The sequence below is a fragment of the Phocoena phocoena genome, chromosome 15 (genome assembly GCF_963924675.1).
Source record: "Phocoena phocoena chromosome 15, mPhoPho1.1, whole genome shotgun sequence".
Taxonomy (NCBI): Eukaryota; Metazoa; Chordata; class Mammalia; order Artiodactyla; family Phocoenidae; genus Phocoena; species Phocoena phocoena.
The window spans coordinates 28870177-28882839 of record NC_089233.1 but is presented as its reverse complement, the minus strand read 5'-3'; the positions used below and the strand labels follow the sequence as shown (position 1 = coordinate 28882839).

Here is a 12663-nt window from a genome sequence, read left to right as displayed (position 1 = left end):
GGTCCGGGAAGATCCCACATGCTGCGGAGTGGCTGGGCCCGTGAGCCATGGCCGCTGAGCCTGCGCGTCCGGAGCCCGTGCTCCACAACGGGCGAGGCCACAGCAGTGAGAGGCCCACATACCGCAAAAAAAAAAAAAAAAATTGCTATCGAATTCCAGTCCTCATCCCTGTTGGGATTACCCATCCACAACTCCATCTCCCCAGCCCACAGCCTAATTCTTGCATACACAGCACACACGGCTTCCTTAGGGAAGCAACCGACGTGGGGGGCTTTCTAAGGAGCCAGCTCTGGAAGAGCAGAGCACAACCTTCCTACCTGGTCTCCTTTCTCTGCCCCTTCCTTTCCTTGTAGAGTGAAATCCTTTAGTGTTTCTACCCCACACTGGGCAAAATACTCTGGGGTTGAAAAAGCCATTCTGAAGGATCATACAGCTTCTCCCAAATCCAGCTACAGAACAGGGTTTGAGGACAAATTCTACTTCTCTCCATTTTCAAGGGTGAAATGTGATCCTTACACATACACACACACACACACACACACACCCTGCCAGGGAACTGAAAACCCTTCTTGCCTGGACAATCACTTCCAAATGATGGATTTGGAAACCTCCCTGCCATCTGTTCTTGATTCTGGAGGGGCTGTCTGGCTAAGCTTAACATCGTGATGTGGCCCTCCCTCTGCTCCCTCCCCGGGGTCTCCATCCTCCTTTCCTTCCACCCCATCTCCCAGCAAGCTGGCTGCTTGGAGACAACATTTGGCAGGTAGTTGAGGTCATCCCAAAGGGACCACCATCCATACCTGTAAGTTTGGAGGAAATGCTGGTCTGTGGGGATGTCTGAGCTGGAGGGAAAACACCAAGTGGGAGTCAGACCCGTTCAGCTGGACTGAGACCTGTTGGGAGGGGGAGTTGGAAAAGCATGGTCAGAGGGAGCAGAAGAATGAGATGCAGAATCCCAGAAGGTGGCTTGCTGGCATGGAGGAGGGACAGGTCATCCCAGAGTCTGCCCCAAACCTGGGCCCCATGGCAGATGCCAGAAGCCACCACCCTCCCTGGATGGTTCTCAGCCTAAATCTCACTGAGGCTGCATTACTCGGAAGCTTGAGAAGTGAGGCCCAAGACACGGGGCTGGGAGGACAGCTCTGGGACCCTGCACCCCCTCTTTCCCCTGCCATGGTGCCTGCTCAGGCCTCCCATGTCCACGGCTGCCATTTATTTGACCCTGGCCATGAACTAGACACTGGGAAGCTGGCTTTACAATTATCGTCTTATTTAATCATCACCCCTGCTCTCATATGCTGGTATTACTATTCCCATTTCACAGCTGGAAAAACTGATGCTCAGAGGGGTTAAGTAATTTACCCAAGGTGACACAGCAAGTCAGCAGTGGAGCTGGGATTTGAACTTGAAAGTTCCTTGGAGATGGGAATAGAAACACAGTCATCTATGCAGCCCTGGTACATCACACAGAGCCTGGCACACAGCAAAGACAATCTGTATATGGTGAATTAATGAATATACCTACAGTGGCTGCTATATATTTACCAAAATGTATTTCCTTTCCCTCCAGGACACATGGCTAAAATTACATTTCCCAGCCTCCCTTGCAGCTGGGTGGGGTCATGTGATGAGTTCTGGCCAACGGACTGTGGGCAGGAGTGGCATGGACTACGTATGGGCCTGGCCAATGAAAACCTCCTGCATAATTCTCACCCTCTTTCTCACCATCCACCAGCTGGGCAGAGCCACAAGGTGGAGGGAGCCTGGATCCCTGACTGACTGTGGAGCAGAGCCACACTGAACTGTGACGTGACTGGGGAATAAACTTTCACAGTAAAGCAAGCTTTTATTGCAGTAGTGCATCCTGATTCATCACATGCACGCTGCCAAAATAAGGGCTCTGTTGTCAGTTTGCCAGGGCCACCCTGCCACCTCCTGTGCTGTCCCATACAGGACACCTGCTCGCTAACATTAAATCCCCTCCTCCCTCAGCAAGGAGGCAGAACTCAGTCTTCTGACCTGGGACATGACACTGTGGTTGATGGCAGCCCGTGCATCCACACCGCAGTCAAATGCTCCCTGGCGACTCCTCCTGAAGACAACGTCCCCATCCAAACTCAGGGCCTGGGGGAACCTCAGCTAGGAAGGAACAGACAGTACCCTTTACTCTCACCAACAGTCAAGTTCTGCCTGGAGGCCACCAACCAGCATTTGCCCGATGCGGGGATGGGTACCTGGGAGGAGTGAGCCACATCCAGGGCCAGGCTGTGCCAGACTTCCCCACGCTGAGATCGGTCATGGTGCAGACCCTTTAAGTGCAGCAAGACTTTCTGGTTGACTTTCAGAGTGACCTCGACGTCCCTGTTCCTAGCCTGGGTGTACAAGAACCAACGGCCCTGAGAGAGGGGACTTCCCATCGCTGAGTGCCCGCAGAGGCCACCCTTGGAACCCAGCAGTTAAAGTGGTTCCCAAGATTGATGGGTGAAAGCAGAGTCTACACTGTCCTGCTCACAGGAGAGAAAGTGCAGGGCAGGTAAACATGGAGTCTTTGAACAGGTATGGCAAACTCCAGAGCCCACAGGTAGGATTAGTGGGGTGGGCTTGAGGGCCTGTGTCTCATTCACAGGGAGTGCCCTGGTATTAGTCTGTTCTATTCACTGCTACATTCCTAACACTCAGCACAGGACCTGGCATATAGTAGGTGCTCAATAAATATCTAGAAGAACGCAGAATCACTAGTTGTAGTTGTAGTCTGAAACCCCAAAGCCAAAGCCACGCTAAGTGGAAGAATGTTTAACTCACAGTGTGGCAGGCAGAATAATATTCGCCCTCCCAAAGATATCCATGTCCTCAACCCTGGAACCTGTGAATTTGTAACCTTACAGGGAAAAAGGGACTTTACAGTTAAGGATCGTGAGATGGGGAGATTATTCTGGATTATCCAGTGGGCTAATCACAAGGGGTTTTTTTTCTGTTTGTTTTGGGGTTTTTTTTTTTGGCCATGCCACGTGGCATGCAGGATCTTAGTTCCCTGACCAGGGATTACACCCGTGTCCCCTGCAGTGGAAGCATGGAGGCTTAACCACTGGACTACTAGGGAATTCCCATCACAAGGGTTTTTATAAGAGGGAGGCAGGAGGGTCACAGTCAGAGAGAGTGGAAGATGCTACGCTGCTAGCTTTTAGCAAAATGGACCATGAATCAAGAAACATGGGTGGCTTTTAGAAGCTAGAAAAGGCAAGGAAACAGATTCTCCCTTGGAGCCTCTAGAAAGAATGCAATCCTGGCAACACCTTGATTTTAGCCAAGTGAAACCCATTTTGGATTTCAGATCTCCAGAAATGTTAAGATATATTTGTGTTGTTTTAAGCTGCTAAGTTTGTGGTAATTTGTTATAGTAGCAATAGGAAATGCATACACAGAGCTAATCACTTATTCACTCAACAACAATTTAGCTTCTGCCCACGCAACGTACAAGTAGCAGGTTGCCACCTTTTCCCACCTGTGCTGACTGAGAAGCTAAAAATTTCTTGCCACAGAATTTTATCATTGGTGTACATCTTTAAAAGAATACACAGCTTTATTTTAGAGGCTGGATGGAGGGAGAACAAACAAAGGTCCAAGAGAAGAGAAAAATGTGTGTCATTAAACAAAGACAGGGTTTTAAAAAGAACGGACAGCCAAATTAAACTACATTAAAGGATCCCCATCTACTTGGTTCTAGCCTGTTGTTGGTGGGTGGGTCAGATCTTCTGATTTTTTTAAAATTAGAAGCAGAGATCCGGGTTTTACTCCCAGCCTTCTGATTTTAAATGTTGATAATTTATTATTTTTTTAATTTAAATTCTGACCAGGCCAAACAAAACGCATCTGCAGGTTGGATCCGGCCCACGTCACCATCTTGCAATGTCTGGTTTAGAAAACAGTACACATCACTGGGAAACATTTCTGCAGGTGTTCTGGGTGGCCATCCTGCCTGCTGTTTCCCCTCAGGAGCTCCAAGAACTTCAGCTCCCAAACCTGGGGGCTGCTTACAGCCCACTTTAACAGGCGGGGAAGTGAGGTCCCAGAAGCACAGGTCTCCATGTTCAACAGCTGGCCCGGTTTCACCCTCAGGCCTTTGGATATCCCACAAGGGAGAAACCACCACTATCTTCCTTGTCCAGGGCCCAGCACACAGTAGGTGCCAATAAATGCTTGCTGGAGAATGGAGTCACCTCCCAGATGCTACTCCTAGAGGGGTCAGGAAGGAGACTTGGATGAGGGCCTATGGCCATGTTGTAAGTACTCGAGAGAGATCACTGTACTACACTTTGATCCTCACAACCACCGTGTAAGAGGGTTGCTGTCTCCATTGTACAGATGAGGAAACTGAAGTCCAGAGACATGAGATAATTTGCTAAGGACACAGAGGCAAAACGAGTTTCACTCCTAGGAAGACTAATGTCAAGTAGGTTGGATCAGGCAGAGAAAGTGGAACAGAATACTCAGGCAGGGGAATGTTTTGTTCATCCAGGTGAGAGAAGATGACAGCTTGAACTGGGGACCGCTGGGGTGAAAAGGTCTCTGGGATCCTCACTTACGACGTGCTGGTTCCACATAACCACGCACCCCTCCAAGTTCCTGGGGATGGCCTTGCCGTTGTATGGGTGGGTCAGGCCCGCGCAGACCTGGGAGGGACAACCACACACACACACACACACACACATACAGAGATGGGTCAGAGGCAGATAGGGCCCTCCCTCCTGCTCTCAGGCCCCTTCCCACTGCACCCTGGAGCCCACTCACATATGGGTGCCCGGCCTGGTAGCCCAGGACTATGGTCTGCAGGGTCTCCTCCTGGCCATCCAGAACAACCCTTGTCTCCAGGGAGTAACGCTGGTGCTGCCTGTCCGCCGTGAAGGTCTCCTGCAGGAGGATGCTTTGCGGGATGGGCAGAGTCCACGGGTGCCTGGCGTGGAGAGGGGGAAACAGGCTGAAGTCATTAAAGCATTAAAGGGTCAGGGGACAACTGTGGCCCAGGGGCTCAGACTGGGCCTGTCACTGTCTTGCAGAGTTAAGACTTTGTCACAGACAGGAGAAGAACATCAGGACACACAGCAGCCCTTGTGCGCTACATTTGCCAATCAACACCCATTCACCATCCCGCTGTGCCCTCTCGACAACCCAGTGAGCTGGACACAGCTGGGGTCACCACTTGGCAGCAGAGACCCAGGGCCAGGCAGCACATGGGGTCAGGAGTCACACAGACTGGGGCTGGAATCCAGGCTCAGCCTTTCACTAGCTCTGTGACCTTGGGCAGCAAAGGACTTGATTGACTTCTCTGTACCTCAGTCTTCCCATCTGTCAAGTGGGGGCTAAAATAATAATACCCAACTCACACAGCAGTGGAGTTATTAGGGATAATGTATGTGCCACGAATGCAAATGCCCTAGGGGCAAGGATTTCTGTCCTTTTTATTCTCTGCTGTTCTCCACAGGCCCAGAAAAGTGCTTGGCACATACTAGGTGCTCAATAAATATAAATGAAAGAAAGAAATGAATGAGACCTTTGCAAATGACAGTTGCTGTTACTTTTGGGTTATTGCTGTTGTTTTGACAGTAGATGGCTAACGTCCCTCAGCTGGTCAGTGCACAGCCTGGACTTCAGGCTGTTGACTCCAACCCTGTGCTGTTCGCCCCACACAAAGAACAAGCTTTTTAACCCCTGTGCCTCCAAGAACTGAAATGGTTCCCCAGAGCAGTTTTCAGGCTGGGGTGATGAAACTGATTTCTGTGCCCACCGTAGCACACTAATGGAAGGGGGTGAGGGACATGGGGGCTTTCGGGGGGCGGGGGGCAACTCGTCTCTGAGCTCTGGGTTCTGTCTGGGCCCCTCCAGGCAGCACTGCACACCCTGCTCCCTGGTGACCCTCCATGCTGGGGAAGGGGAGACCAATGCCGGCACCACACCTCAGGGGAATCGGCCTGGGGGAAGGGGCCAAACATACCTAAGGAAGAAAGTCCCCTGCTTCTGGTACGACCTCCTGTCTTGCATTAGCTCCTCCAGTTCACCCTCCAGCTGCAGGCCCTGACGCTGGCCCCCGGCACTGGCCCCCAGAGCCGTCAGCGACACGTGGCTCTTCCATGGCTGCAACGAGGACCAGGCGGATGCAGAGGGATGCCCGCAGGGTCCAAGCTGCTAAACATCCTGCCCTGGGGGTCACCAGGGGCAGCTCCCACTGCCCGCTCATCACCCTGGGGATGACCACCCGAGAAGGGCTGCTGCCTCCACCTCGTCAGACCACGAGGTGGCACAGGGACACTGCCATGGCCAGACCGCCCCAGGTGCCCGGCAGGAACGAAGGACTTGGGCTTCCAGCTTCAGGTGGCTGACCTTTGCTCTGAGGTCTGTGCTAATATGGCTGGGGCCCATTTTACAGATAAAGAAACTGAGGCTCAGGGAGGCCCAAGGTCATAGGCCAAGTAGCCCTTTCCCATCCCAGGTGATGGATCTGGGGTCTCTCGATGGCAGAGCCTCCAGCACGGGCCGCCTGAACCCCTTACCTGCTCTGTATGCCTGTAGGCCACCGTTAAATTCAACTCCTGCTGGGGGCCCTTCAACCAGCCGTGAAGGATCTTACGGTCCTGACTGTTCTCGGCATGGATCTCACCCTGCATTGCTGCACTCCAGGCTGATTCTACTTCACCCCAGCTGCGAAAGATGCTCTGTGCCACGGCTGTCACTGTGGAAACCTGCAGTGAGGGTGAAGAGGCTGGCCAGTGCCTTTGCACACCCTATTTCCTCCTCCTGGGATGTCCTTTCTCCCCAGTTCCACTTGGTGAGCTCCCATTCATCCTTCAAAACCCCTCCAATGCCATCTCTGCGAGGCCTTTCCCAATGGGTCCAAGCAGAATTGGTTGTTCCGTACAGGGTCACGAGGAAAGAGGAAAAACTGCTCTCTCTCTCTCAACCCCGAACAGAGAGTGAATCTGAGTTATCAGAGAAGACCATCCCTTCCCCTCTCTTCCCTTCAGCTCAAGGAGGGAATAGGATCTACTAAGCCACTGTTATTAGCAGGCAGGGTCTCTGTGTCTTGAAGGGCACACGCTCGCAGGTGGCTTTCTGTCCCTGCATCACCGTCATGGTGTTCAGAGCCCTGGGAGGAGTGTTACTTTGGCTTGTACTGGGGCTGGGGGAGGCACAGCACTTCAGCCCTGTGCTGGGCTGTGTACCCCAGCACAGCGCCCTTGGCACAAGCCCTACTAGGAACATCAAGGTGCCTCGTGCCCGGCTGGCCTCTGTCCCTTGTCCACGCAGCTCCCTCGGGGGACTCATGAGGAGAGGTGACAGGGCCAAGATGGGCTTTGGGAATTACTGAACCTCCTGACAAATACTAGAACTCCCCAAGACCTTACCCCCTATGTCACCGACCTCAGGTCTCCCCCAGAACCTGCAGGCCCTTCACTGCTGGCTTCCCCATTTCAGCAAACGGCACCTGCTTCCACCCAGCTGCTTGAACCAAAAACTTGGGGTTACTTGTCTTTTCTTCACCCCCTCCCCCAACCAATCCATCAGCAAATCTGTCAGCACATCAGTCAGCTACACCTTCAAACCACCAGGCCACCATCTGCCCCTCCCTGGGCTGGGTCATCTGAAGGAACGGGCTGGTCAACCCCACACTGTATCCTGTCCTGGGTCTATCTGTCACACAGTGGCCTCCTCAGGGTCCCTAAGCTTGCCAGGAGTCACCTGCTCCTTCCGACTCCACTCTGGTGCCACTGGCCTCTGCCTCAGAGGGGACTGAGCTGTCCCCTAGCATGCCCACCGAGCTGCCTCCTTCTGGGCCCCAGGCCTGGACCACACCCTGTGTCCGCTCATCATCCCAACACAGGGAGAGGCTTGATGTGCCAGGATCCCATGTGTGACACCAGGGAAGTCCTTCTCTGGTTGGTTTTCTTCCAAACGCTGTTATGCTTCTACGGCCAAACGATCAAATGTGTGCAAAGAAGCAGACTTACACTGAGCAGGTGGTGGGAAGCTGACCTACATCCTTGAAGTTTCCATTCTGGAATTAAGCAAAAGCCTGATGTCTACCTGTTTCCGAGGTACCACTTCAAACGACTTTAATATTTTACTTTATCAGCTGCTAAGCAAGAATATGGGAAATTGAGATTTATTTTGTTTCCTTCTCCCAAACTCACTTGGCAACAAATTCTGAAGAACGTTAATAGTGTGTGAGCCAGATGTCACACATCTGCGACCTGTTATCGACCCCGGACCTCGGTTTTAACCCCCTGCACAGATCTAAACTGCAGGAAATCAGGCTCCCTGTCTGCAGGGGCGGGAGTGAGGGGCAGGTGGTGTGGCCAAGCATGCGCACCCGGAGGTAGGTGGTAGCTGGGGTGTAGACGTGGATCTTGCCCTCCCTGTGGAGGGCCTGGCTCTTGCAGGCCATGCTCATCACCAGATTCTTGAGGGTCCAGGCCTTGCCCAGCGTCAGCTCCAAAACAGCCCGGAACGTGGCTCGGTGGGGCCAGTACAGCCTGTGAGCCGCCGAGACCATCAGCCATGGACTATCCAGGTTCAAGGCTCCTAAGAGAGGCAGAGAGGAAGAAACTGGCATCCCCGGCAAGAGGGGAGCTTTTGAAGAAGGGAGCGCAGGCAGCGAGCTAGAGGCTCCCATAGTCTCATCACGGTCACTATGGGCGTATCTCAAAACTTGGAATGACTGGGACGGAGCATAAGGGAACTTTCTGGAATGATGGTAACGTTCTGAATTTTGGCAGGCGCTTGGGTTTCACGGGTCTGTGCACCTGTCGAAACTCATCAAATGGTACCTTGGAGATGTGTGCAATTCTAGCTAATGATACAATACTGAAATGTGTAGGGGTGAAACTGTACTGAAGTTTACAACTTCATTTGACCTGCACCAACAAATAAGATGGATGGCTAAGTGGGCAGATGTGTAAGAAGGCAGGTGGAGTAAAATGTTAATGGTAGAATCTAGGTTGAGAGTATGTTGGTGTTCATTGCACAACTCTTTGCACTTTTCTGTATGTTTGAAATTTTTTCATGACATATTAGACAAAAGAAATGCTGGGACAGTTGGAGAGGGGGCACTGGGGTGGGGTGATCAAGAACATGGCCTTTACTCTTCCAAGCTGTGTGACCTCTTCAAACCTGTGCTTCCATCATCTTTAAAATGGGTACAACAGTACTGATCACTGGGTCCTGGGATAGAGGAAGCACCCATTCAGAAGAGTAAAGACCAATCGTCACCATCATCAAAAAGCTGACATTTTGCGGGCTTCCCTGGTGGCGCAGTGGTTGAGAGTCCGCCTGCCGATGCAGGGGACATGGGTTCGTGCCCCGGTCCGGGAAGATCCCACATGCCGCGGAGCAGCTAGGCCCGTGAGCCATGGCCGCTGAGCCTGCGCGTCCGGAGCCTGTGCTCCGCGACGGGAGAGGCCACAACAGTGAGAGGCCCGTGTACCGCAAAAAAAAAAAAAAAAAAAAAAAGTTGACATTTTGCATAAACTTTTGCCCTTCCATGATGAACTAAAACCAGGTTGCTGGACCCCTCTCATATTTTGTAATAAATACTCCCAATCACTCAAGGACTAATTCAGTAAATATTGCTCGAGACACTTGGGACTCGGCAGTGAACAAGGAGGCATAGTCACTGCCCTCATGGAACTTGCAGTCTGGGGGTGGTAAGGGGATGGGGGAGAGATCTCGAACAAATAAACATACAATGAGACCTACCCTAAGTAGAAAATGCTGAGTGCTAGGAAGGAAAAGAAAGAGGGAGTTAGACTAAGGTCAGGCAGGTCAGTGAAGGCTCCCATAAACACATAACCATTGAGCTGAGCCCTAAATGAGAGGTAGTGGAGTCTGTCAAAGGGAAGAAACCCTCCCCCACCTCCTGCTGGAGATGGGAGATTCACTATGTGGGGAAACTGAGGCGGAGAGGCCAGGATGCAGGGGGATCCAACACAGTGAGGGCAGTGGGTAAGCTGCCAAGTTGAGAACAGGGAGATACTGAATACAGAGCAGCCCAATGCCCTGCCCTGAGGTACCAGTCCCACAGGAGATGGGAAGATTGCTCCACAGAAGAACAGAGTAACTGAAAAAAAAAAAAGCTCCACAGATATGGGCCCCAGGTCCTCAGGGAGAGCCAGGACCCCACCCAACCACGCAACAGGGAAGCCCACCAGTCAACAAGAGCATGTCCACACATACATATATACGATGGAATACTACTCAGCCATAAAAAGAATGAAATAATGCCATTTACAGCAACATGGATGGACCTAGAGATTATCATACTAAGTGAAGTAAGTCAGACAGCGAAAGACAAATATCACATGATATCACTTATATGTGGAATCTAAAAAAATGATACAATTGAACTTATCTATGAAACAGAAACAGACTCACAGACACAGAGAACAGACTTGTGGTTGCCAAGGGGGTGGGAGGTGAGGGAGGGATGGATTAGGAGTTTGGGACTAGCAGACGCAAACTATTATATATAGGATGGATAAACAGCAAGGTCCTACTGTATAGCACAGGGAACTATTCAATATCCTGTGATAAACCATAGTGGAAAAGAATACGAAAAAAATGCACATATATGTATAACTGAATCACTTTGCTGTACAGCAGAAATTAACACAACACTGTAAATCAACTACACTTCAATAAAATAAAGTTTTTAAAAAAGAGCACCACCCCCCCACACATAGAGCATCCTTCCAAACAAGTTCCAAGTGACCGACTCTTAAACAAAAGCACATATCCAAGTCTTGCCTGGCATGTGGGAAAAGCCACTAACAGGAACTTCAGAAATAAAAAGAAAAAAGAAACTCAGGGAGAACAGACCAAAGCCCCCCAATTCTATAATTTATGCTTTCAGAGAAGAGAATATAATGTATTCATGGAGCAGGACACTCTAAGAAAAGAACTTTCAGGAACAAAAAATGAGCTCTTGGGAATATAAGCTAGCTAAAATTAAAACAACAGTACAGGGGCTGGCAGATGAAGTTGAGGAAATCAGCCCTCACAACAGAACAAAAGGACAAAGAGACAGAACAAAGGAGAGAAAAGAAAGAAAATTAAAGGCTTAGTTTCTGAGGAAAACATCTGACATTCCAGAACACAGAAGGAAGGAAATTACCAAAGAAACTGTACAAGAAAATTACCAAGACCCAAATGGTGTGTCTCCAAATGGAAAGGGCCTAAGTGCTCAGTACGGTGAATGAAAAGAGATTCATGCCAAGGCTCATCATCATAAGATTTAAAGATACTAGGAATAAAGAAAAGCTCCTGGAAGCTTCCAGAGAGCGAGAAAAGGGTCATAGACAAAAGATGATGGATCACAAATAGCACCAGACCTCTCAACTGATTCAAATCAACAGTGGAGCAACGTCTTCAAAAATCCCAAGGGAAAATAATTTCCAGCCTAGAATTCTCTATTCAGCCAGATCAAATAAAGACAGTTTAGGGACTTCCCTGGTGGTCCGGTAGTTAGGAGTTTGCCTTCCAATGCAGGGGGTTGCAGGTTCCATCCCTGGTCGGGGAGCTAAGATCCCATATACCTCGCGACCAAAAAACCAAAACATAAAACAGAAGCAATATCGTAACAAATTCAATGAAGACTTTAAAAACGGTCCACGTCAAAAAAAAAAAAAAAAAAAAAAAGAGTTTAAACATTCAGGGTTTCAAAATGTTTACATCCTGTTATAGGTTGAATTGTGTCTGTCAAAAAGATATGAAGTCCTAACCCCTGGTACCTCAAAATGTGACCTTATTTGGGAATGGGGTCATTGCAGATAAAATTAGTTAAAATAAGATCATACTGGAGTAGGGGAGGCCCTAAATCTGATGAGTGGTGTCCTTATATGAAGAGAGAAATTTGGACACAGACATGGACGCACACACAGAGCACCATGTGACAACAGAGGCAGAGATTAGAGCAATGTAGCTACAAACCAAGGAACATGAAGCCTCAGTGGTCACCACTAGAAGTAGGAAGAGGCGGGAAGGATTCTACCCAGGGTCACAGAGAGAAAGTGGCCCTGCTGACACCTTAATTTCAGAATTCTAGTCTCGAGGACTGTGAGAGAATAAATTTCTGTTGTTTAAAGCCACCCAGTTTGTGGTAATTGGTTAAAGCAGCCCTAGCTAATGAATGTATCTCCCATGCACCCTCTCTCAGGAAGCTACTGGAAGATGCACTCCATCGGAACAAAGAAGTTAACCAAGAAACCACAGACTTGTGGTTGACATGAGTGCATGTGACACGAGTGCAAGAAGCAGGGGCTGTGACCCAGAGAAGTGGAAGGCACTCCCAGGATGACAGTGAGGGGATGCCATAGGACTACAGCTGTGCAACTGGTCTACACTGGAGCAGCAGAACAGAGGCTCCAGGAAGAGGGTCTACAAGAAAAATATGAGGACAGATTGAAACTGGTAAGTGATCTGACGTGTTCAACAACCTGGAGAAGAATTTTGCATTGTTGCTAAAAATTCTGGGAATAATCAGTAGGAGGAAAATAGAAAACTAATCAAACGGGGAAAAAAGGCTCTTATAGCTCCAGGAAAAACAAAATGTTAGAATCCTAGTATACCATGTGCCTCAGCTGTGAGGGACATTTATCACCACAATGATGTAAACAT

General features: G+C 49.9%; 1 protein-coding gene across 1 annotated transcript in view; it reads right to left on the bottom strand.

Annotated features, from left to right (window-relative positions):
* Positions 1-12663, bottom strand: part of LOC136135307 (uncharacterized) — a 181196-nt gene that overhangs the window by 73411 nt on the left and 95122 nt on the right. Inside the window, exons 30-37 of the mRNA XM_065893207.1 lie at positions 8363-8574; positions 6546-6734; positions 5990-6129; positions 4789-4951; positions 4584-4670; positions 2235-2372; positions 2020-2139; positions 801-893 (exon numbers count right to left, since the gene is read on the bottom strand). Of these exons, the coding sequence (XP_065749279.1) occupies positions 801-893; positions 2020-2139; positions 2235-2372; positions 4584-4670; positions 4789-4951; positions 5990-6129; positions 6546-6734; positions 8363-8574 (1142 nt within the window). The remainder of the gene's footprint in view (positions 1-800; positions 894-2019; positions 2140-2234; positions 2373-4583; positions 4671-4788; positions 4952-5989; positions 6130-6545; positions 6735-8362; positions 8575-12663) is intronic.